This window comes from Drosophila takahashii, chromosome 2L (genome assembly GCF_030179915.1).
Source record: "Drosophila takahashii strain IR98-3 E-12201 chromosome 2L, DtakHiC1v2, whole genome shotgun sequence".
NCBI lineage: Eukaryota > Metazoa > Arthropoda > Insecta > Diptera > Drosophilidae > Drosophila > Drosophila takahashii.
The window spans coordinates 352,829-378,537 of NC_091678.1; the positions used below are offsets into that span (position 1 = coordinate 352,829).

General features: G+C 47.0%; 2 protein-coding genes and 1 non-coding gene across 14 annotated transcripts in view; 1 reads left to right on the plus strand and 2 right to left on the minus strand.

Moving 5' to 3' along the window:
• Positions 1 to 25,709, minus strand: part of kis (chromodomain helicase DNA binding protein kismet) — a 43,786-nt gene that overhangs the window by 10,267 nt on the left and 7,810 nt on the right. For 2 of the 12 annotated variants that reach the window (XM_070213634.1, XM_070213608.1), the window contains exons 2-12: positions 23,529 to 24,024; positions 15,178 to 23,132; positions 14,942 to 15,119; positions 13,163 to 13,250; positions 12,807 to 12,960; positions 11,669 to 11,933; positions 11,448 to 11,537; positions 10,056 to 10,265; positions 9,027 to 9,175; positions 8,239 to 8,414; positions 7,113 to 7,505 (exon numbers count right to left, since the gene is read on the minus strand). In XM_070213634.1, coding sequence (XP_070069735.1) covers positions 7,113 to 7,505; positions 8,239 to 8,414; positions 9,027 to 9,175; positions 10,056 to 10,265; positions 11,448 to 11,537; positions 11,669 to 11,933; positions 12,807 to 12,960; positions 13,163 to 13,250; positions 14,942 to 15,119; positions 15,178 to 23,132; positions 23,529 to 23,572 — 9,702 coding nt within the window. In that variant the 5' untranslated portion in view covers positions 23,573 to 24,024. Of the gene's footprint in view, positions 1 to 1,179; positions 1,679 to 7,112; positions 7,506 to 8,238; positions 9,176 to 10,055; positions 10,266 to 11,447; positions 11,538 to 11,668; positions 11,934 to 12,806; positions 12,961 to 13,162; positions 13,251 to 14,941; positions 15,120 to 15,177; positions 23,133 to 23,528; positions 24,025 to 25,709 lie in introns of those variants that run through there. The other 10 variants (XM_017148564.3, XM_070213509.1, XM_070213491.1 and 7 more) reach the window with 8 other exon arrangements.
• On the minus strand, positions 13,034 to 13,118 carry LOC123003285 (small nucleolar RNA U6-53/MBII-28). The gene has a single exon (XR_006412517.1). It is a non-coding gene; the product is annotated as a small nucleolar RNA U6-53/MBII-28 (small nucleolar RNA).
• LOC108062085 (cilia- and flagella-associated protein 263) lies at positions 13,317 to 14,910 on the plus strand. The gene is made up of 2 exons (XM_017148616.3): positions 13,317 to 14,043; positions 14,105 to 14,910. The coding sequence occupies exons 1-2, from the start codon at positions 13,455 to 13,457 to the stop codon at positions 14,851 to 14,853; spliced, it is 1,338 nt and encodes a 445-aa protein (XP_017004105.3). The 5' UTR covers positions 13,317 to 13,454; the 3' UTR covers positions 14,854 to 14,910.

The following is a 25,709-nucleotide window of genomic DNA, read 5'->3' on the forward strand; positions in this document are numbered from 1 at the left end:
AAAGCGACAGCAGCGACTCGAGGCCTCTTCTTCCTTGGGTACTATCCATCCGCCTCTCGCTCGCACTCATTTCCCCCGTAGCATAATGCATATTCTCTCTCGCATTTACACGATACAAGTGCGAGGCGACTCGAGCGATTGATTATGATTATTAGTAGAACCGATGGCGATGGCTATGGCTACAACTATATAGCGAGGGCTGCCACTGTGACTTCGTCTTGGACTTGGAGACGGTGGGTAGTTAAGAGGCGGGAGGTTGAACGAGAGAGCGAGAAAGGGGAGCAGAGCAGTAAGCACCGCGGAAAAACGAATTTAAATGAGCACCGCTTCGAACAGCCAACCAATAGATAAAACACGAGTACAGTGATGGTCAAAAAAATAAGCAAAGCCTTGCGTGTTTTAGGAAATGTTGTATTAAATTAGTGTTGAAGTTTTTTTTAATGTTTTCGATTATTGAAAGAAATCAATTCATATTCCTCCAACTATATAAAGATGCCTAGTTTTCATTCATTACACTAAACGAACTGAAGAGAATACAATTATGCTTTTTATTCAAATCTATCAACCATAATAATAGCCCATGGTGCTTATTGGTTAATGTTCTCGAGCTTTTAGACTAGTTAATAATTTAAATTTAGTTATTTTTATTCATATCAACTATCGTAATGTAGATATTATCTGATATATATTTCCATATTATAACGCCTTAATGGGTACCAAATTTACTCCTGAATATCTCTTACGGTCCTTCTTTGACCCTGCTATTATTTCAACCTCAGGTGACTGCGAAGACTTCTTTTTACTCTTCTTCATTTGCTTTTGGCTTGGCAGTTACACATGATACTCTGCTACCAACACCCCCTTCCATGACCGTGTAAAGTCGGAACGACGACGATTTTCGTTCTTCGTTCATGTGAAATCTATAGGCATAAATTTATTGTTTTGTATTTTCGCTCGCTGCACAGCGAATTGAGAGCGAGAGGGAGCCAAACGGGCCCCACTGGTCCCTCTATGCCTCTCCCTCTCGCACTCTTGAGTCTCGTTTACTTTTTCTTGATTTGTTGCCTGCACACACATTCTTTGCATATTCTCTCTGCACTTTTGCATTCTCATTTTAATTAAGAGATGTATGTCCATATAGAAATTTCCATCGCATTCGGTGTATCTTTCTGCATTTACCTCCAAATAAATGCCATTTCCATTGTTTAATGTTGTTGGTGGCAACGTCGTTGCAGTTGTTGCTGCAATTTGTGAAGATTTGTTGAGATGCTCGCAGAACGCCGAAAAGCTGCTGAAGTCCATGGGTTTAATAACCTCCATTTTCGGACACACACTAATATCACAGTCTCACTGGTAATCAAGAATATCGAAAATATATATTGGCGAAATCTCGAGCCTTATGGTTTCGTCATGATTATTGATTTCAATTAAGCACTAATTATCATTCATTGCGCCCCAATGACAACTATTTGCACGTAGTTGTTGTTGTTGTCGTTGCCTCGGCAATTACATTATTCCATTCCGTTTGATTATCACTCCCTCTCCCTCTGGCGCACTCCCGTATTCTCGCGATTTATCGCGTTTCGTTTTCCCCGTCTCGCGTATCGCGTCTCGCTTCGAGTTTCCACGAGCACTTGGACTTTTTACAACTTTACACCGCGGCGCTCAAACAAATAATGAGCGGAGCGCATTGCGGACTAAAATACAAGACACACTCCTCACCCAAACACACACACACACGCAGGCAAACAACGGCGACAGCGGCTAAAATCGAATGCGAATCAGCCAGCAAGAGAGACTCAAAAGAGAGGAAGGAGCGGGGGAGCGCGGGAGAGTGGGAAGGGGAAACCAAACAATCGTGAGATTAAGCCAAACGCCGTTTTGGGTGAATGTGAATATGAATGAGATGGGCTAAAAACTGAAGCCGAATGCCGACTCTGAGGTGAATGAGCGTCACTTGCAACGGGGGAGAGCCGAAAGAGAGCCTGACTTCGGCTTGCCAGGAGCGGGAGAGTCCGACTCAGGAGAGAGCAGAAGTGAGCGAGTGTGCACTGGATGGACGAGTTGAAGAAGAAGCGGCCGTCGCAGCAGGCACATTGTGTCAACTGGGTAATGTAAGCAAAGAAGCAGAGCACCAGCAGCCTGCCACACACTCACACTCGCGCCCAGGCCCAAAGGAGCGGCAAGAGGAAGAGGACAAGGAGCCGGGGCACACAACACACGGCGGAATCGGAGGCAAAAAAGCCAAGGCAATGAAACAAATGTACCACAAAAACTGTTGACGACACATAGAGAACGGCATAAAAGAGCGAAAGAGCGCGGAGGAGATGGAGAAGGAGCAGGACCAGGAGGAGGGGGGGTAATGACGGACGCAGGACACAGCGGAAAAAGGGATAAAATAAAATAATAACAGCAGGAGCAGCGGCAGCAGAAAGAGAAGATGGAGAAGTAAAGCCATGAAAATGGATTAAGTCCGAAAAGCAGGTACAAAAGGGGTAAAAAAATTAAGAAATACTCGATACTCTGCCGGTAAAAACTATGTAACAATAAAACTATTTAAGTTTTCTATAAAACTTAGATGGAAATCCAAAAGTAGATATCTAATCTTTTCTACTAATGTATATTCGTATGCAAACGATCTTTCAACGAAGTTATTTGAAGTATCTTAGTCACTTAGTAAAAGTTGAAAGAGTATACCATAAATTAAACTTTGCGTGGGCCAGAAGATTCAGTCGTATATTGTCCAGTCACCATTTGACTTTGATTATTGGCATTTTGCAATTGTTTAATTAATTCGACCTTTGGGCTATCTACATACGACACCAACACACTCGCACACAGAGGGAAAGACAGGGAAAGAGAGCAAGAGGCAGTCAGAAAGCCAGAGCGAAAGATGGAAACAGGGCCAAAGTGCGATAAGCACGTAGCCAGAGCAAAAACGAAACGAGATTATTAATCAATCCGCAAGATACAGATGCAGATACCGCATGAGTGAGCGAACCCGTGAGTGGATATCGCACACACCGAAATACATACGTACATGCATGAGTGAGCAGGGCGGATATAATCGCACAATCGATACGCGATGGCGACACATCTTCGGCAATGCAATGCACTCACTCACACCAGCACATCACAACACCAACTAGCCTGCAAGATCGGCAGAGAATGGAGAGCATGGAGGGCGGCAGCTCAATCTTCTCTATCCTAAATTTGACTAAACTAAATCAGGCAGAAGAAAGAAGAAAGAGAAGACGAGGCGCAATGGCAGGTAGACAAAGTCGGCTCTCAATGAGATTAAAACTCGAAAGTCTCGGTTCCATATTGATGTACTGACCATTCGGCATATTGGTTAGGCAGCGACTTTTCCAAATGTTTTATGACTGACAGGTGTGAAGTGAAAAATGCGCCGACGCAGCAGCTGCATCTCCTAAATGCACTTGGAGAAGGAGAGAGAGGGACCGTTAAGGAGCAGCAATGAGATGCGGCAGCAACACGTGAGGCGCACGCGCACAGTGGTATAAACTTAAGACAATCAACCATACAGTTTTAATTCGAAAAAGACATTTTTAAAAATTGGCGCCCAACGTGGGACCTTGGCTTTGTAGTCTGTTCAAAATGGCCAAACTCGTTCATTTTTCGAATTTTAAATAGCAAAAAAAAAAACAATCAATGAAAATCAAAAAATCAATGACAACCATTACGACATATTTCCTTTTCAAATCTTAAAATTATCCCGATTTGACCCACTGTAAAAGCGGCAGCCAAATGCTAATAAAATAATAAATCGAATGGCAGCAACAGCAATGGCCAGTCTAAAAAAGAGCAACGACAGCGGTCAGCAACAAAAGCAAAAGCATCCAAGCAAGTCGAAGGTGGGACCGACCGAAGATGGAAACAAAAAAGAATGGCAAACCCACACCGGTGCAATCACACGCTCACACGCACAAGAGGAAAGCCAAAGCAACTTCTCTATGCTCGGTGTTCCAAATACACGTTGCAAATGCAAAAAGGAATCAGCAAAACAAAGCGAAAAATGCTTTTAAGCTGCAGCGGCGGCAGCAGCATAACGTGAAAAAAAAGGGAAAGAGGAGGGGGGCAGTGGAATGGGAGCTCAAATGAGCACAATTAGGCGGCTTTATCGAAAACTCGCGCTATGCGAAAGAAGAGGACAGGAAAGCGAAACAGGAACAGGTCACCATTATCCCCATCTCCTTTTATCCACTTCCAAGTCACATATTGCGCTCAATAATTCAGTTCGTGAGAGCAGGGGCACAAGAAGAAGCAGCAGCAGCAGTAGCATCAGCCACCCCCCTCAGACATTTGGGTGGGCGCACACGAAAAAGGAAAAAATTAAACATTGGATAAATCCAGAAAATGTAAAATTACAAACACACATCGCAGACAGCGAGGGAGCAGGACAGAGCGACAGCGAGAGACAGAGACAGAGGCACAGAACGAGGCACTCTCGCATGGAAAACTAATACATACAGCGGTGGCAGCAGCGCAAGTACAGCCAACGTAGCTAGGCAGCAAAACCAAAACCACCCGATGATATCGAATGCCCAAACAGCAACAACAAGTACAAGAGCAATAAAACCAAGTCGTCCACCAACGCCACTGCTTACGTCGCGGCAGCCGCAACAATCATCGTCACCAAAGAAGAACTTCTCTTCGTCAATACAACAACATCGGTAACAGCAGCAACAACCAATTGGCTTCGGTCTTCTTGTTGCCTCCACCTCCTTCCACCGCTCAGACCCACCCCCCCTCTCCCTTCTTTGTTCTGTCTTGCTCCTGTTGTTGTTGTAGGTTTGATTGATGGCGCGCTGCCTTTACCGCTGCGTCTCTGCCTTTTGATAATGGCGGCGTCGCCCATTTAGCGATGACCACTTGGACACAAAAGGAGTTTCCCGAATCTGGCTAGTTTCTTTGTCCTACCTATACTCCAATTAAGTATGTCATTTGATAGACAACCAATTTCAAAAACTCAGTTTTTAAACATAGTTTTTAAAATTGGCGCCCAACGTGGGATCCTGACTTTTAGCCTTCTAGCGCCCTTTCTCAATTCCTTGTGAAGGAAAAACCACTAATTCAGCTTAATCGTATTCAAAGTTTATATTATTAAACAATTATAATACAACAACTTAAAGTCGAAGAAAATTTTCTTTTTTTGGCGCCCAACGTGGAATTTTCACTTTAAGCCTACTAACGCCTTAATCGTATTCTAAGTTTAGCTTATTAAACGATTATAATACAACAGCTTTAAGTCGAAGACAATTTTTCTATTTTTTGGCGCCCAACGTGGGATTTTCATGTTTTGCCACCTCTGACTCGTGTTAAAAAATCCGTTTACTAAAATCCTATTAAAACAGTCTAAAGTAACCTTGCTTTCTTACTAAAATTATTGAATATCTATTTCAATTTACTGGTTCCTGACTAACTCAAAGGTCCAATTCACTATAGCTCATAAATTTGTTAACGTCGATCAGCCAATTTAATAGATATAATACGTAAAGTACAATAAGGAACAAATATTAACAACTTGACCAATTCTCTAAGAAAATGATCTACTGATGATCTATTTCAGATTAATGGTTCCTGACTAACTCTGAGGACCAATTCTATTTTTTTTTTAGTATAACTCATAAATTTGTTAATGTCGATCAGGCAATTTAATAGATATAATGCGTTAAGGACAATTAAGAACAAATAACATGAAAACATAACAGAACGGCGATTAACAACTTGACCAATTCTCTAAGATCAAATCCTATATTACTAATAATGAAATCCTTTTAATCCTTTCAATCCCTGACTTAGCTCTTATTTGGCGCATCTCTAACGTCTGCCACTACAGTGGGAATGCCGCAAATCGAAGCGTCAGGTTGTACAATTGACTCCGGCCTTTCGCTTTGGCTCATAATTTGACCCAAGCCTTTTGGCCAACACGTTGCGGGTTCCACTGTGTTGCCGCATAGCTGCTGCTGTTGTTGTTGCCACCTCAAGAGGCAGCAGCAAAAAGGCGAAGCAGACGCAAGGAAACGAAAGCAACGGTTTCGTACTAGACAGAGGATTTGAGGTGGAGTTTGGTGTGTTGCTGTTTTTGTTTTTGCTGCTGCCGCTGGGTGTGCAAAGTGGTTTGACATTTCCTCCGTTTTGGCCGCTCATTCGCATTCCCATTCGCGAGATGAGATGAGGAAAGAGGACAGCAGATCCGATGAGAGGACCATCTGAGCATCGTGTGCACCGCATTTCGGGTTCAAATTCGAGTGTATGTATTTCTTTTATTTTGCATAAATTAAGCATAAGTGTATTTGCTGTCGTTTCTCTACTATTTCGCTGCCTCGTTTTCGATTTCTCGTCGCTCGCTTTGTTTGTTCATTCGGTAAGACCACGCACACACCGATACAGGGAGGATACACAGCGAGTTAGCAGACTTTTCACCTCCTAAACCCCAAGTCCCCCACCTTATCGGGTGGGTGTTGACTTCGCTTTTTATTTAGTCAGATTTCCCGAGCTATTTTTTGGCTCTTCACACGACCCCCTGGCAAAATAGATTTGTCGATAAATGGCAAATAACGGGGGTGTATTGAAATTTTGGAGAAAACGCCAAAAGCTATTTGGTATGGGAAATCACATTATCGACTAATTTGCACTGATTAGCTATATTGGTAATTTGTAATGTTCTTGAATGCACTTTTTACAAAAAAACATTAGTTGTTATCTCAAGTTTCAACGCAGGATAATTAGTAATGAGTTAGGCAAAATGCTTATTAGTTTTCATACTTCGGTAAGTTGACAAATCATGCAGGTTAGTAAGATATGCAAGTAGGGTTAGCAGTATTTTGTGTAGTGGCGTGGTTTTTATGTCAGTGTTTTAGGGAGTTTATTAGACTGTTCACGGTCTATTAGCGCCTCAAAGGGTGGCTTTTTGTTTTGGCTTGGCCAATGAGTGGTAGTTGAGGATTGATTTCAAGCCACAGGGGTTTGGTCTGAGTGGGGGTTGATTAAAAGGGCGAGAGGGGTTGATTGTTCTTCGGACTGGTAGTGTAAATGGTTATAATATAAAAAGGGTTTATATAGAGAGGAGGTACTCATCACTAGCGTACATTGTTCATGCTGACCAGGTACATGGCCAGTTTGTTGATGTCCAAGTTGGCCAGCTGGCTGACATCCGTGGTGTTGAGGATGCTGAGCATTAGGCTGATGTCGGCGGCGGTGGGCATGGCTGGCATTACGCCCGCTCCGCCCGTGCCCACCTGGCCGGATCCACCACCGGATCCTCCGGCACCTGCTGCGGCCGCCGCCGCTGCTGCGGATGTGCTGGCCCCCTGCGATTGCATCAACGCCTGGAGACTCCGGCCACTGGCATCGTGCTGACCAGAGGATCCCACTCCGGAGCCACTGCCGCCGGAGCCGCTCTGCAGCTGCATTTGCATGGACTGTAGGGTGGGTGTGGTGGGCACCGAGAGCGGGGGCGTCGAGGAGACCAATGCCTGGAGCTGTGGGACAAACGTGACAAAGTTGGAGGAGTTGGTAATATTGCAAGTACAGCAACAAGATCACGGATTCAGGGGGAATGACTGGAGATGAGTTTACTGAGATGATCTTGATGGTAAAGAAATTAAGTGCAATCCTCTGTCAGCGCTTTACATAGTTTTGTTAATCAGCTGTTGGCTGCTCGAGTTTGTGGTATATTACATTTTCGATGGTGATCGAACTCGATTACATTTCGGATCCGTTTCTCTGTCCGCTGTCGTTGTCCGCTGTCCGTTCTGTACGCTAACTACGGTGCACGGTTCGCAACTAACTACGGCCAACAGCTAAGCAACAAAACTACGTACTTTGAACACTGGACACTACAACATAATCATAGAACACAGAACAGGAAAATTAAAAACAAATCAAATATCATTGGGTTAGTCAACAGAAATGGGGTTGAAAATATATAAAATAGTTATTTTAATAAGCGGCTGACTTTAAAACTATTCTTTTCTTTTATCCTGATAATAAAAACCCTTGAAGGGTAATTAATTTTTGATATCTTTTGTTGAATAAATATATCTTTTCAATCAAGATCTATATAATTATTTAAATAACATTAAAACTTTTGATCTTTATTGGTTATAGATTGATCTTTTTTATTTGTAAAAGAATGGCAATGAAGTGAAGTTGGACTGAGAGAGAAACAGATGATGGGCTTGTGGGTTAGTGATACAAAAACAGTGGACTCACCTTGGCCTTCTGCTGCAACTTCAGTTCCTCCTTCTTGTAGTTCCTCTGGTAGGCGGTGATCACTCGCCGCAGACGCGTGTTGAGGTCCTGCATCGACGGCCACATGGTTGTGGCATCCTCGACTGCTGCCACGGTGGGCGGATAGCTGCCGGCGACGCTCTCCTCCTCGTCCAAGCCTAAATGTGAGTTGGAGTTAGCATTGTCGGTCGTGTTGTTAGAGTTAGCCGCTTTGGATGATGGATTATTGGTGGTGGTATTGGTAATGGTAGTAGTAGTAGTGGTGGTGGTGGTGGTGGAGATGTTTGTGGTAGCATTGTTAGTGCATGATTCCGTTTTATCGCCTTCGGCTCGGGCAATGGCAGCGGCGTCGCCTTTGGTTTCCCCAGCAGGAGCAGCAGCAGCAGTGGGCTCCTCGCTTTCCTTTTCGGTTTCTTTTTCTTTTTTCTCCGATTCGATGTCCGATTCGCCGGCATCGCCGCCAGCCTTGGCCCCGGTCTCCTGGACTTCTCCTGCCGCCTCCGGGGAACTGGAGTCGGCCGGATCGCGGGAAGCCGAGACTGAGACTGGCGGCGGGCTCTTTTTACTGATTTTAGTATCTGATGTGTCTGCCGATTCTGGAGTTGCTGATGGTGCATCCTGCTGGGCGACCGCCACATCGACATCGCTGCCCTTGCCCGGCAAGACGTCGGATTTGGATGAGGATTCGGTTTCGGAAACGGTGGTCGTGGCCTCTTTTTCGCATTCCGTTTTCTCGCTGCCGGCGCTGCCATTTTCGCTGCTGGTCTTACCCGACGAACTGGGGCGCTCCGGGTCGAGAAGCGAGTCCTTGTTGTCGCCCCCGGTGAGTTTGGTGGAGTCGGAGTCTTTGGTCGTGGTGGTGCCATCGTCGTCCACCTCATCGCCATCGTCGTGCTTCGAATTTGCGTCGTCTTCGTTTCTAGGGTGCCAGAGAAAAGTTTAGAAAGTTAGTAACCACTTGCTCCAACGCCCAGATCGCATTTGGGGTGAAGGTCATGCCCAACGCAGTTAAACGTTCGTAATACACTGAGAGAGAAAATTCACAACACACACGCACACACACATTCGGCGCAATGTCAATGGATCAATGCTTTCAATGTGCGTGTTAATGGGAGACATGTAAGCTCATGAAGGATCCAACTATTATTCATTAATATATTATTATTTAACTTTAAATTCGGGGAAAGAAATGTACTTTTGTAAATTTAAGAGCCTTCCAATTTTTATTAATCTTCAAAATATTAAATGTCAAGGCACTAATAGCTGAAATATTAAATTATTTGAAGCATATTTAAATGCCATGATTTTGGGATGAGTGCGTGTGTGCGTGGAGGATGGGAATGGAAATGAGTTTAAGCACTTCCTGTTTGTTTCCTTTTCTTCATCTGATTCCAAGTGTCTGAGCTTTGGATATTCTCCTCATTTTAGTACTTGTGTGTGACGTATGTGAATTACTTAATGGCATTCATGTATGGATCCTAACTACTTTGATTTGTGTTTTTCTGCCCGGTGTGTTTCAAGGAAAGAACTCTAAATAAATTTATCAATTATTAAGGGACTAAAATGTTTAGAAAAAAATGATTAATTTAAATGTCCCTTTAATTACTTCCAGCACTATAATTTAAATACGAATTCATATTTTTATAATTTTAAAAATAACAAACTATAGTGTTTTCAGAATAAGATCTTTACTTTATAGACAAAAACGATTAGTTATAGCAACACCTTAAATTATCTAAAGACTCCTCGAAACACACCGGATTAATTTTGATTTGGTTTTATTCGTTTCTAAGACTTACATCGGCAAATTCGTGACAGCCAAATCGTCACCGGCCGCACCGGCGCCCACATGGGTGACAAAGCACAGATTGGGATCGGCGCGCATTTGACGATACATTTCACAGCCATGCTTGTAGGTTCCGACCAACAGACTCTTATCACAACAAATGGGATTCCACCATGAGGATGGCACTTGATCTGGCGTTGGCGGCGGGCGAATGGGGAGCTCGCTACATATGATCGTATCGGTCGATGAGTACATTCGATAACATTCAAATGTGTTTGGTGGATTGGGGGATTTGAGAAATGCGCGAAAAAAGAAATGCGTTGGTTTAGTAAAAATTCAATTTCGGTTGGTTCAACAATTTTTCGGTATGAGGTAAAATAAAAATAACGTAAAAACACCAAAAGAAAAATGAGAAATCATAAGGGGTAATTAAATGAAAATCGTAACATTGTTAATTGCCAATTTGCACTACAGATTTACCACTACAAAATGCAGAAATTCATACAAAGCAAAATTGAAAAGGTTTGATGAGCTTCTTCATCGTCTTTTTTGGAATTTGGAATTCGTTCAAAAAAAAAAAATAAAATTATGGAATTGCATGTATAATTTCGGTTGATTTTTTTCTTGTATCATGAGGACGATTGCACGTGTGAAGAATATAAGGATATTGAGTAGCGTGGGTTTCCCTATTCGCCTGCTTTCTTCTTAAATGCGAGAGTATTAGCGTGCGTGCGAGCGAGGGCGACGAGCGATGGCGATCGATATATATCGGAGGTTGGGGAACTCATGGGGATATTACCTTTCCAGATTCAGATTCAGATTTAGTGCCAGCTGCTGCTTGGCTTTCGTACTGCTGCAGTTTTTGGTGGTTATATAATATACGTATAGATATTCGCAATGAAGTCAATCAAGTATTTTTAAAGGTTGGTTAAACGAATCGAAAACACAAAACACAGCGATAGAAGTAGAGTTGATATGCCGAGGATTAGTTGGCAAAATATAGAGTATGAAAGTTGTGGTTAGAAATGAGCAGTGTCGTGTGAAGATGTACAAGTGTTAACATAATGGACAAGCGATCGAACGTACATAGAGAGTTACGGTAAAAAGATAGAGAGCGGATAAAAGACGGTTGCATTCCACCTGAACTTTAATGGGCCAGCTGATTAATCGGCCGACCCACAGTTCTATTAAAAACAGTTTACAATTCTTTAAAAAAACGGATCACAAATTGGCATTAGTAATTAAAGTATTAAAATATCTATAATAAAATGTAAAATTAAATAAAAAATAATCATCACTCTTTGGCAATCAGTCAGTCAATCAATCAATCAACAACAACAACAAACAAACAAAATGATTAATGAATGCCAAGTCTTTAGCAGGCGACTCAGAGTGCCGCGCCTACCTGATGGGCGTATTGTCCTTAATCTGCTGAACGAACTCGCCAATGACCTCGTGTTGTATATAATAGAGCATCCTCACGCGCAGCAGAACCCTGTGAATATTTAAGCAAGGTAAACAAAATGCAAATGATAAAGAAAAGAGAGCGAAGAAATTTCGTATTAGTAAAAGTCGGTCTCCAATTTTGGGAATAGCTTATAACGAGTTCGATTCCACACGACTCACTTATTGGCGTGTCTGCCCAAATGCTTTTTGTAGGCCCCCTCCAAGTACGCATCCGCGTCGTACTTCTCCTTCTTGCTCCAGTGATTCGGATCGTGGATACTGGTGACCGCCGCGGCCACAGCACTGGCACTGATTCCACCGCCATCCTTGTCGGATCCATCCAGGGCACTGGATTTGTGGGCGGGAGTCGTGTTGCCACTATTACTACCGGACGCGGTGCCGGGGGCAGGAGTGGTTTCCTTGTTGGACTTGCCACCGTTTCGACCTGCAAGCCAAAAGCGTTTTTAAAATATTAGTATGTTTTCTTTCCTCTGAGCATCCCTCGGATTAAACTTTGATCCGAAAGACAACTCATCGTTGTATTGCAAATGTAAAATGCAAATTAATATTAATATTAAATTCGGAATAGCTGATCTTTTCAAATATTTTTGGTTTCTTAATATATACATTTTATAATTTTTACATGTTAATTACAAAACTTAAAGGGGCGATAAGCTTGTATTTTTTATATATTCGATAATTTAGTTATCATTTAATAGAAAGTTATATAAATTGACTTTTTAATACAGTTATTAAAAATCACTTAAATGTTATATCACAATACAAGCAAAACAAATGAATTAGTATTAAAAGCTTCACCGATAACTTACAATATATTTGCGAATATAAGCTATTTTATAAGTACTAGGTTATTTATTATGTACATCAAAATAAAATAGTTGATATAGTAAAAGGCATACAATTGCATGGCAACAAAACATACACACACTTTTCTTCGTCGTGTCGAGTTCATAGGTCAATATAAGTTTCTGTCCAGGTCCGGTTCAACGTCTTTGTCGAGAGATTTGATTTGAGGTGAGTTATTAAGAAGGAAGCAAAGGTAGAGCAGTGGTAACACGGAAAGATCGGAGGCCAATACATGTCTGACATTAACGGATACGGAAAAGTCGAAAACCACATTTAGAATTATAGGTAGGAAGTCCACAGTCCCATAGACAGAGCGTGAAAGAATTTTGTACAAAAACTTGGTTGGTGTTGTCAGCTCGCTTCTCTTATATAATTTGTTGGCTTTATTTTTTGATAACTCTCTACGTCCGTGCAGCAGTTGGAGTGTGCGTGAATGTATCTTTTACCATACCTTTGGCATTCCTACCTCGTGGCACCAAGTTGTGTAGGCCACTATGATCCCTGCTGATCTTCTGCACCTCTCCATCCTCCGTCGGCGTAATTAGGTCCCAGATGAACGTTTTGATCTTCTCGTCGCCCTTGTAGACCTGCAGGCAGTAAAGAAGCTGCGGGGAGTATAGAAAACATTTGTGTTAATGCAAGCTTTAAATAATATTGGATATCACTTATGTTATTTTTGTATTTCAGCAGGTTGAGAAGTTAGTTTTTACTCAGCGAAAACCTAAAGTTTCCTCAATATTAGCATGGTTGGTCATCATTAATGTAATTTGAATAATCTTTAATCTGAAAGTTGGTTGTTTTACTTACGATGATGCGAGCACAGTCCTCGACGTCTATATCGCGCCAACCTCGTTTGAATTGTCCCAGCTCCAAAAGTTCCGACCAACGGCCCCAACTGCAAAGGAAAGACAAATAGATTTGTTAGCAACAATTCCGACCACCCTAGTCATCATTCATTTTCCAATTATCATAACAAAACTGGTCAAACATTTTTTCACACAAGCAAGGAAATATTCTTAAAAATTCAACAAAGCCAAAAACCAACCAAATACTTTTTCTGTTGCATTATTAAACCTTATTCCTTTAGATTTCTGCAATCATGACGAGCATAATGTCGGAACATAGCATGAAAACCGATACGCAGAGCAGGCGATCGGTGAAATCACATGCAAGCAAACTGCACATATTCGAATATGTGGCGCCGCAGGACTTGGATGTCGTGGCCATCATTTACAAGTATTATCTGGAGGACTTTCGCAACTTCACTGAGGAGGAGCGTCAGTTGCGATTGGCCAGTTTGGATGCCCTGGATATGCTGCGAACCATCGAGCAAGTGCATAATGATGTGGCCACTCTCAGGTTGGAGAACCATATCATGGTCGAGTTTCTCGAGAAGAACGATCCAAAGCTTCTGTTGGGACTAAGGCAGCGGCGCACTTCGATTCTCAGAAAGTTGCAAACGAAAAGGGGATCTGCGCAGGGAAGTCATGGCGTGAGTAGCCGGCACTCGAGCTCCAAGCGCTCCATTCCAATGTCCGTGAACCAGCTGGTCTCCGTAAGTGGCATGGGCGGCGCTCCGGAAAAGCGACGCGGAGTGGAATACAAGCTGAATTTCAAGGCCAAGGCTGAAATGGCGGAGAAAAGAGCAGCTGAGGTGGAAAAGCGGGTCGCAGATATCGAAAGGAATGGTGAGTTGGATGGCCTGTTGGCCTGTTTCCAGTTGAAACTCATTTCCAAACTATTTTGCAGCCATGACCGAGGTGAAACAGCTTAGGGCCAAGATAGAGGAGCTGCGCTTCCGAAGTGAGGAGACCATTGAGACGGAGAACAACTTTATGCTTCACTTTCTGCGGGATGAGAACGATGTGGCCTTTTTGGAGTCCGCCACCGAGAGGCAGATTGAACGCAAGCTTCGCAAGTTTACCACAAATTGGTTTAAGAACGCACGCGCTCTACTGGGCACTATGAAACTAACCATAGTATCTCTGCAAGAAACATGCCAGCAGCACCGTGCGGATTTGATAACAAAATCTGATCTTAGTGGTATCTTGACGGCAGTGGATTTTGAGAAGCTGATTATAAAGAGAACCGAGCTGGTCAATCAGTTGGAGGAGAAAAATATCCACATGGCGGGACTCAAAGGAGTCACCGGCAAGACGTCCTTGGCCATGACAGAGGAGAAGCAGGCCATGATGAACTTGGAGACGGAGATGCGAACCGTGCTAAACAAAACGGAGGAAATCACGCGAGCCATTCAGAAGCTGGAAAAGGAGGTGGCCGCCGTTCAACAACATAACACCAAAGACTACGTGACTCTGGATGAGTTGAGGGCCCAGCTTCAGGACTACGAGGCCCCGAGTGTCAGCGAGTACATAGAGCGGAAGGAGGAGGCCCACGTGCTCGAGAAAGAGGAGAAGATGCTTAACCGCAAGATATACATCCTCAATATGAAGCTCAACAATGCCATTCGCCGGCGAAATCGACTCGAAGAGAATTAAATTTTAGCATTGGTTGCTGGTTACATGCCAAAAATAAAGCATATTATAGTCTAGTCACACTATGTGGGGTAACCTATCGAATACTTACCCAAAGGAAAGCAGTCCCTTCTCCACCTTGAAGCACTCGGACTTGGCCCAGTTGCCATATTGAATCTCCTCCAATCCCAAAGCGGCCAGGGCATCCCGCTCGCGTGGAATGTACTCATCGTGGCCCTTCTTTTCACGATTACGATCGCGTTTCTCCTTGCGGCGACGGGAACGGAGTCCTGGATGGTATAAATGATTCATAAGCATTCATAAAAATTACCAGTGGTTCACACTCACCTATTCCTCCCTCCTCATCGCTGTTCTCATTAGAAGATTCCTCGGAATTGATCTCCATCACATCCTCGTGGCCATAGCGTTTGATTTGAGTGCGTCTCCTGGGCTCGGACAAGACCAAATCCTCCGTTTCATCTCGTTCACAAGCATCGGGATCAATGTCAACCTTCTTGGCCCACTTTGTCCAGAAATCGGGGTCATCTATGGTGATATCCGATCGGTTGCCAGAGGCAGCGAACGAAGCCTTCGAGAAGGTGGAGCCCTTCTCTGACTCCATGGTGATGACTTGAGTGCGGCGCTTGAGGATCGAATCGATGTCCTCCTCGCAGAACTTGTCGCCAGCATTGTCGTCATCCATGACAGCGCCATAGGCGCCCTTCTTTAGAAGATCTTCGATCTCCTTCTTGGACAGCTGCTTGTTATTGCCATCCTTGGAGCCCTGGGTGTTCATCGACTGCAGGACAGCCTTGTCTAGTCCAAGTTTCATCGAAGCCTTGTCGAACATTTCGCGCTCGTAGGTATTCCTGCAGAGCAATCGGTAGATCTTCACCATCTTCCTTTGGCCAATACGATGGCATCGGGCCTGGGCCTGCAAATCGTTCTGTGGATTCCAATCCGAATCGTAGATAATGACCGTATCGGCAGCTGTTAAGTTAATGCCCAACCCTCCTGCTTTGGTGCAGAGCAGGAATACAAATCGGTCGGATCCTGGCTTGGAATAACGATCGATGGCCTCCTGACGGAGATTGCCTCGAATGCGTCCATCAATTCGCTCAAAGGGATACTTTCTGTACACCAGATAGTCCTCTAGGATATCCAGACATCGCACCATCTGACTGAATATCAGCACTCGATGTCCATTGGCTTTCAGTTTGGGTAGCAACTTATCAATCAAAACCATTTTACCGGCGGAAAGAATCAGATTCTTGTAATATGACTCGGGATCCTCGCCGTGCTGGGACTTGAAATCATACTGGATTTGTTCCTCTGCTCCGTTCAGCAGATACGGGTGAATGCAGCACTTTCTCAACTCCATCATGGTGTTCATCAGGTTGGGAATATTAGCCGATGTGGTTCCCTTCTTCAGGAAACTAAAGTTCTGTTCCAGTATACCGCGATAGTACTTCTTTTGTATGTTGGTGAGCTCCACCTCGATAATGGTTTCCTCCTTGGGCGCCAAGCTCTTCTCCACATCGTCCTTTAGACGACGCAGCATCATTGGCTTAAGCAGGGCTTGCAGCTTATTCACCTCTTCCTCGGTGCGAAGACTTCCGAACTCGGACATGAACTCCTCTTGCGAGGAGAACTGCGAGGGTTCCAGGAAATTGAGCAGCGAAAACAGCTCGCTGATGTTGTTTTGCAGGGGAGTTCCGGACAGCAGGACCCTGTGTTCCAAGTTAAGCTGACGCAGACCCTCGAGGAGCTTGCAATTCCTATTCTTGAGACGATGAGCCTCATCAATTACACAAAGACGCCAGTTGAAGGCCTTCAAGTCCATGTAATCCGTGACAATCATCTCAAAAGTGGTGATCAAAACGTTGAACTTGATGGGCTCCTTCAACACCTTGCCACTGTCTGTCTTATAGTAGTACTCATAGTCTTGGATCATTTGTTTGCTGGTCACGGAACCGTGATAAACCACCACGTTCATATCCGTCCAGCCCTCGAATTCTCGCTGCCAATTGGGAATCGTTGAGAGCGGAGCAATGACCAAGAAGGGCCCTCGGATTCCGTACTCATAGACAGAGTGCACAAAGGTCAGGCTCTGGATGGTTTTTCCCAAACCCATCTCATCGGCCAGGATGCAGTTGTGCGTGTTGTACCAGGAGAACTTCAACCAATTGAGACCCTCCAGTTGATAAGGTCTCAGGCTGTTTCCTCCCTTGTAGATGGGAGTCTTCTCCAGTTTCTTCCACAATTCCGGATGCGGACGTTTCTTGGCTTTCCATTCGCACCTTAGAGGAACTTTATTGAAGCGCAGATACTGCTCGATCTTGTCGTTATCCACATCCTCCTCCAGCTCCCAAGTGCAGTCCTCGTAGGGCAGGGACTTCCACTTGACCAGGTAGTGCTTGGTGGTCTCACCACTGGTTTCATCCGTGTGAACGGACATGTCCAGCACTCGGTCCACTTCGGTAAAGTCCTGATTGAAGTGGTCGTCCTCGATGTTCTCGAAAATATTCAATTGCTGCGATTGCTTCTGCTGGAAGCGGCGAATCTTGGCAGCCACCCGACGATCTCCCTTTAGGAGCTCTTCCTCGGTTCTCCACTCGCAATGGAGGTAGCTGAAGTTGCGATACTTGACAAAGTACTCCTCCACATCGATAAAGACGGGCTCGGGTTTGTTTTCCTTGTCAGCTTCGCTTTCGTCACCAGTTTCCTTCTTTTCTGGTTGTTCCTCTTCTGCCTCTTTGCCTGGCTCCTTTTCGTCTTTCTTCTCTGAAGTTTCCTTATCTTTTTCTGCAGTAGCCTCTTCGGGTTTGGCTTCGTCAGTTGACTTTTCATCAGATTCTTCTTTGGGTTTAGGCGACTTGGCTTCTTCCTTCTCGTCTACATCCATTTTCTCCGTTTCCTTGGCTTCATCCGCCGTTTCTACGCCAGAAGATTTGTCTTCCTCAGTGGTTTCGGCCTTCTCCTCAGTCTTTACTGTTTCTGATTGCTCCTCCTCCTCTGGTTTACTTTTATCTGATTTATCTGACTTTTCAGCTTCATCATCAACGTCCATTTTGTCCTCATCCTTGTTGTCCTCGTCAGATTTCTTAGTATCCTCCTCCTCCTTGCCCTCCACTTCCATTTTGGAGGTTTCGGACTTCTCACCCTCTGGATCGGCTGATTCTTCCTTGGATTCACCATCTGCACCCTCAATTTTGGGTTTCTCCTCGCCATCAACCTTTTCCGCTGAAGCTTCTTCAGATTCCGATTTCTCTTCCTTCTTTTCAGTAGCTGGTTCAGTAGCTTTTTCCTTGGGCTTTTCAGGGATGAGTTCACGTTTTCCCATCCGCATGGCCAGGACCAATTGCACAACCATGCTGTCCTCATCGCCAGTGTTTATGTACACGTAATTGGGCTTAGAGGACATGGCTGCGTTTGCGGCATCGCTGGAGATTTGGCGCTCCTTTTCCGCCTTTTCTGCCGCCGCTGCTGAAGTACTCGAACTGGCTTCCAGTTGGCTGTTTTCATCCACTGGCAGGTTCGACTTCTCCTCGCCACCCGCCTCCTGGCCAGCCTCTCCTTCGGCACCGGATTGCGGTTCCGCCTTCTCCACATCACTGCCTGCATTGGAATTACCCGCATTGGCAGAGGATTTCTTATCCTTCTTCACAGGAGACGCCACCAACAAGGAGTTTTCGTCATCGGAGAACCTCAGCATTACATCGTCGATGTACTTCTTTCTCTGCGTATTCCTCGAGGATCTTCGCTTGTTGGAATCCAGTTCAGAGTCCGGCGGAGGTGATGGCGGCGGAGTTCTGTCCAATGTGTCGTCTTCGCCATCGGATTCGGGCACAATGCGTCCCCTATTCCTGCGCTTTTTGAGTGCCTTGGCGGAGAGGGATCCTCGGTTCTTGCGCGCACTGCCTCCCTCCTCGGAATTTGCATTGCGGCGACTCCTGGCAGTGGATCGTTTGCGATCTCTTCTGCTCGGAGTGGAGGCTGGATCTCCAGCCGAATCTGGAACAGAGTCAACCGTTTCATCGCCGGCCTCGGCGTCCTTGTCCTCTTCATTGGCGCCCCGTGGAATCTTCGAAACGGGTATGTCATCGTAGTCCGGAGACTCTCCGTCCACGCCAGTTCCTCCCGAAGTGGTCTCCGCTTCCCCGTCGGCTGATCCCGCTTTGGGCACCAACGGCTTGTTGTCCTCCACTTCGCTGCCCTCTCCCGTCTGCTCGGCTCCCTCCTCGCCGTACTGTTTCCTGCGCTTCGCGACACTGGCTCGTTTCTTACCCGCTGCCGGTGTCTCAGTGGAGTTGGGATCGCTGGGATCCTTGGGCTTCTTGGCCTTCGGAGTCCTGTCGCGCGGGGTTTTATTCGGATCCTTGGGCGTCCTGGGTTTGCGTGGCTTCTTCTTCTTGCCGCTGCCATCGGTGGAGGTGTCCAGTTCGTTGGCCGAGTGCACATCCTGCGAGAGATCGCCCATGCCTTCGCTGTACTCCAGCATGCCCACCACGCTGGTATCGCCCGCTCCCTGAGTCACGCAGTCCTCGGAGACGGGCAGCTGTGTCGTTGGGATACTCGGAACACCGCTGGCTGCTCCAGCAGTCACCACATTGCCGCTGATATCCATCAGATCCTGCTGCTGACCAGCCTGACCCTTTTCGCCCTTCTTGGCGCGCGGTTTCCTTGGCTTGTTGGCTCCCTTTCCCCGTCCCCTTCCCGTGGTGCTGGACACCTGGGGGCTCTCCACCATTTGCTGGTTCAGCAGAGGATTTCCCGGGGGTCCGTACATTGGCGGCACGTTCTGGAAGAGCAGGCACTGCGGTCCGCCGGCACACTGATCGTTTACCTCGTGTTGGGTGAGGAGATTCAATCGCTCCTGCATTCGCATCAACTTGTCCTGGTGCTGGAGCTCGTGTCCCGGAGGCAGGCAGTACATTTCCTGGATCTGCTGCTGCAGTGCGGCAATCTCCTGCTGATGCAGCATCGGATACGGTGGATACATGCCGGGTGCTCCACCATACGGAGGCATCATTGGATGACCCTGAGCCTGACCATCGTATCCGGGGGCCATTGGATGCAGGGGCATTCCCATGGGAGGCACCTGTTGCTGCGGCGGTTGTCCCACTAGGGTTGTAGGATCCACAGGCGGCACTCCTCCAGTGGCAGATTGAGATTTATCCTCTCCCAGTTCCTCTACGATCTTGGGTTCCTCCAACAAATCGCCTAGAGATTGACTCAGCTGAGTTTGTTCCATCTCCTCGGCGGGTTTATCTTGCACATCCTCCTGGACTGCCGGCAATTCAGTGCTTAGGCTTACGTCCTGGGTTTTGGAAACACTGCTCTCGTCTTGCGGCAACTCGGTTTCATTGGCAGGGACACCGATTCCCTCGCCCTCGCTCTGGTTCTTCTCAAACTCGGCATTCGACGACTGCGAATTGCTGTCCAGCAGTGCTGCTGCTGCAGAAGCTGCATTCGAGGCCACGGCAGCCACTGCTGCGGATGTGGACGACATGGAGTTGTTGTCGAAGAGACCAACATCCACGCCAACATGCTGGGCAGACTCCGAATTGCCTCCGTGCGAATTCGTGTTGTCCATGAGCAACTGTTGCTGGTTGTTGCTGCTGCTGTTGATGCTGCTCTGCGAGTTGCTGTCGTGCACCGACGTCGGCTGGTTGTTGACGATGCTGTTGGTGCTGCTGTTGCTGCTGCTGTTGTTGCTGTCATTGGCAGCCACTGCCAAAGTGGAGGAATCATTCGAGTTGGCCGTTTCGTTGAGAATGCTGCTCAGGTGATGCGAGGGTGTCGAAGGCTGCTGCGTTTGCTGCTGCGGCTGTTGCACCTGTTGTTGCTGCTGTTGGGTCTGCGGTACTTGCTGGGCTGGCTGTTGCTGATGTTGCTGCTGCTGCTGCTGCATTTGCGCCGGTATCGGCGAACTGACATGAGCAGGCGACATTGTCTGTTGGGGCGCAGGTGGCTGATTGTCTCCTAGGATGTTGGCAAAAGGATCGAATTGCTGCTGCTGCGACTGATTGTAGCTGGGTAGATGTTGCTGGTGGTGCGGCGACTGTTGCTGCTGCTGCTGGTGTATAGGCGACTGATGTTGCATTTGCTGGTGGTGCGGCGACTGCTGCTGCGGTTGCTGCTGCTGCTGTGGCGTTTGCTGCTGTTGCTGCTGCTGCGTCGGCTGTGGCGTCTCCATGGTTGGCTGTATTAAATGGTGCATGCTGGGCAGACTTTGCTGATGCAACGGTGAGGACATGGCCGCCAGTTGGGGCTGCTGTTGGCTCTGGGTGCTTCCTGCTCCTGCCCCACTGCTGTTACCGCCCCCAACGATATCGTTGATCGAGTGCTGCAACTGATCGTTGAGTGACTGCTGCTGGTGTTGCTGCTGCTGCTGCTGCTGCTGTTGTTGCTGCTGCTGCTGCTGGGAACTGGCTGGGACTACTGGCGGTTGCTGTGCCGCGACTGGTGGCACAACCTGTTGCTGCGGAGTTTGGGGCTGCTGCTGCCCCATCGTCTGGCCGTACATGCTCAGTTGTTGCTGGTGATGTTGCTGCTGCAACATGGCCGCCTGCTGCTGCTGCGGCGGTGCCTGCTGCACTTGCTGTTGCGCCTGCTGTTGCACCTGCACCTGTTGGGCCTGCTGCTGCTGCAGGGCCGCCAAGTGCTGTGCTCCATGGGCAGCGCCCCACTGCTGATGGTGTTGCTGCTGCTGTTGCTGCGGCGATGCCGGCATCCTGGGACCGACGGAACTTCTGTAGGCCGACGGGTAATCCATGGGCGGCAGTCCGAGGGCCTGCGACGGCATCACCATTTGTTCGAGGGCCTGTAGAGTGTTCACGGGCGCCGCAACTGGCGCCGGAACCTTGGCTCCCGCTCCCCCCGCTCCGCTGGTCGGCGGCTGGGGACGCGGCGAGGGGAGACCCACCATGCCCTGTATGCTGTGCTGGCTGGGCTGATTGTTCACCACCTGTTGGGGCTGCTGGGCCTGCGCCTGCTGCTGCTGCTGTTGGGGAGGCGGTGGCTTCGCCGGTGACACGCCCACTGGTCGCGGGGACATCTGTGGATGCGGCGACATGGTCGGCGGACGTGGCGACATTTGTGGCGAGAGCTGAGGGAACGGAGCGCGGTACTGGGGCGAAGAGTTCAGCTGGGCGGCCGCCTGTTGATGCTTGCTGCTGGACATGTAAGGCGGTGCTGCCTGCTGCTGTTGCTGCTGGGCCTGTTGCTGCTGCTGCTGCTGTTGTTGCTGCTGCTGGTGGTGGCTCCCATAGCTAGGCGGCATTCCCATGTGTGGCGGCGGCAGACCTGCGCCCGGCAACTGTTGCTGCTGCATCAGCGAGACGTGCGGCTGCTGCTGCTGCTGCGCCTGCTGTTGCTGCTGCGACTGGAGCTGCTGCTGCTGGTGGGCGCCCAGTTGCTGCGCAGCCTGCTGCTGCTGCGCGGTCAAGTGGTGGCCCGGTGGCGCTGCTCCCGGCACGTGTTGCCCGTAGGCCGAGGCCTGATCCAGTCCCGTGTGCCCGTAGCCCACGTGCTGGGGCGCTCCTCTGCTCGGCTGGTGCTGCATGGGACTGCCGTACGGACTGTGGGCGTAGGCTTGGGGCGTGGGAGGTTGTCCCGCCTGGACAGTGGGTGCTCCCACCCCGGGATACAACGGATGCTGGCCGGGAGCCTGTGGATAGTGCTGCGGCAGTCGAGCCTGCTGCTGACTCTGCTGCTGCTGCTGCTGTTGCACCTGCTGCGCCTGCTGTTGCACCTGCTGTGCCTGTTGCTGCACCACCTGCTGCTGCTGCGGCGTGGGCGGTTGCTGCTGTTGCTGCTGCTGGGGCGCCAGCGATCCGTAGCCCGCCATCATGCTCTGCTGCGCGCCGTAGGTCGCCAGTTTCTGCTGCTCCTGCTGTCCGTAGGCGGGCATGTGTTGGCGGTAGGCGCTGGCGTTGCTCTGGCGCTGCTGCTGCGCTGGCGGAGCTGCCTGCGGATGACCGTAGGCCCCCAGTCCCGCTCCGGGATACGCTGCCGCCTGGCCCGGCACCGAGGGCGCCGCTCCCCAGCCGCTCAGATCACCCATTCCGGCGCCTACTCCAACGCCGAGGCCCACGCCCATGGCCGCCTGGTGATCGGCGGCCCCCAGCCCGTAGAGATTCTCCGCCGTTGGCTGGTACGATGGGTATTGGGGCTGTTGCTGGAGCGGATGCGGGGGGCGGTGGCGCGGCGGATAGCCGCCGGGCGGTCCCATTGCCCGAGGATTGGCCGCGGCGGCGGCTGCTGCGGCGGCTGCCGCATCGTAACGGTAATAGGGATCTCTGTGGGGTCAAAAAAAGCGGATGATTAGGATATAATAAGGAATTTTTGAAGAGTATTGTCTGGCGCCCAAACCTTTAAAGATTTCCGAGAAGTATAAATGCAATTGTATTGTGTATATGTATACCTATCCAAATGTAGAAGACATTTTTGAAATCGGACCATTCATTAAAAAGTTATGAGCAATCAAAATGTTATATATCCATCTCCCTTTAGTTTGACTACAGAAGTAGATATTACAAAACTACCCCATTAAATGATTATTTAAAATACATTTTAATTAGTTGAAATTGAGAAACAAATCTTTGTTTTCCACTCCCCACAACAAGAGACATTCTTCACCCTTGATGGCTCATTTTCCGACACTTGGGGTGACAATCCTAAACACAAAAACTCACCCTTGATGATTTCCGTGAAACATATTTTGTGCATTTCCATCCATCAGATTTTTTAAACGCAGCGCACACAGAAATGTCCGTTACGCGTCGAAGGACGCGACGCCGCTGCGTTTTAGGTTTGGTCGTCTATTGGCTTAATTTTGATGCTGCTTTCTGCGCGTGGCCGTTGTCAAAATGTCGAAAGCCTAAAAGGTCACGGAGGACCGAGAACTGAGAACCAGACGGTTGCGGAGAAGTTCCACTTCTCAGGGGTGCTGCTGATATCCTTTCCCCGGGGATCTGGTGTCTCTGGTCTCTCTTTCCACCTTCGCCTTATCGATTACGATTATATATTGGTTGGTTGTTGCGGGTTCTAACTACTAAACTTAATTACAACTGGTGTGCAATTTAACGTCTTGTTGTTGCTTTTATATGGAAAAAGTCATTTGTGTCTCGTGTTTCGCGCACTTCATGGCCGACCTTTGACATATTCGCAGTGAAACACATTCGCTCACAGCTGTAAGAAATATTTCGGAGAGATTTCGAGTTGGTAATGGGTTAGTATCGAGCTATCGATCAAATTCGTATAAAAGGTTTCACGTAAAACGGTAATTTATGGGCGGAGAGTAGTGCATTATTTTTCGGTTTGAGCGTATTTTAAGCGAGAGTTTGCATTTGAGATTTGTTTAACAGGGGACCTGTAAAGAGAAAAAAAAAGTGGTAATTAGCCAAAATAAAATTTTAAAATACATAATCTACAAATATATTTGAATTATTCTTACAATTAATCACACTTTCTGTTGCTTTTGCATTAACTTTTAAGGGGAAAAGCTATACGCTTATGAATTTCATAGAATGGCACATATAACGTACAGTTTCACCCCCCAAAATGTTAAGCAATATTGTCAGATTGTAAAAGTAACATTTGGTTAAAACTCGGGGGGAAAAAAAAAGGTTGAAAGGCAATAAAAGTGCAAACTAAATTAATGTTTCACTTCTGCTGCAAAGGGGGTTAGATAAAACTGAGGTTTCTTTGGTTTTGGTTTGTTTTGAGGGAAAGTGGGTAGTGTGTAGGTGTGAATCTTGGGTTAAAATCTTCTGCGGCAACAGAGAGAAAAACAATGGCAACTCTATCGATTTTTCGCATTGTCTCTGCGGCTGCTTATAGCCGAAAATCTAAAGTAGCAGTGGAAAATCCGCAGAGAGCGAAGAAAAAAAATGCGGGTGGGTTGACTGACTGGTTGGTCGCTTGTTATTGTTGTTGGAAGCTGCGAGAGCCCAAAGATATGCAAATGGGACGGGGGAAAAGTGGGGTGGCAAGGTGTGGTGTCTGTTTTATGTGTGTGCAAATGGAAAGTGGAGAGATATAGAGACAAAACTACAGAGAGTACATAGAGATATGCACTTTACACACACACACAGTCACCAGACAGACAGCCGAAATTCGGTGCTCAGTGTACTGTTATAAATACGTGTGCCAAAAGGTGGGGTGGGGGAAAGTGGGAGGGGGTAAGGGGTCGATCTATAGCGCAGTCAGTCAACCACTCACACACTCACCCACTCGCGCACACACTTACACTATATGGCACATCATCAGCGAAACTTATGTGGAGTGGCTGACATGGGCTAAGCGGCGAGCTTAGCACCGCTCCACCCCTTCGGCCACCCACCTACCCACGCCCCAACCACCTCCTCCACCACCCCCTTTGTGGGTTTGCCGTGAGTTGTTCGCGCTCATTGGACAATCATTTAGCCAGTCGTCGTCGTAGCCTCTACACCGAGAAAAAGCAATATGGAGTTTTCAAATAAAAAATCTAGTTATATTTTTTATAAATTAAAGATTATTGAACAAAACTCAACAAATTTTTAGTAAAGTATCTGATCTATCTATCTGTCTATCTTGCAAAAATGTATCCAAACACTATAAAGTTGAAGTAAATTAAATTAAAGTATTTAATTGATTATAATGAAGAGAATAAGTTAATAAATACTGAATAAATAGTCATTGTAACTTAATAACCTTTAAAAATTTTTAAATGGGTAAAATGGGCTCTACATTTTTCCACAGTGCACATTTGTTGTTGTTGTCCCCCGGTTGCTTTGACTTTGCCGTAATCAATTACATTTCGCTTTTGCAATTTCAGCTATTTATTTATTTAGTTTCAGCTCTTGCCATTATTATTAGGCGAGCGGTATGTACAC

What these genes read in the sequence shown, in the direction of transcription:
- LOC108062085 (XM_017148616.3), top strand. Translation starts at nt 13,455, where the DNA reads ATGACGAGCATAATGTCGGAACATAGCATGAAAACCGATACGCAGAGC. An exon ending in CGCAGATATCGAAAGGAATG is followed by an intron (nt 14,044 to 14,104) that starts GTGAGTTGGATG and finishes ACTATTTTGCAG; the next exon opens with CCATGACCGAGGTGAAACAG.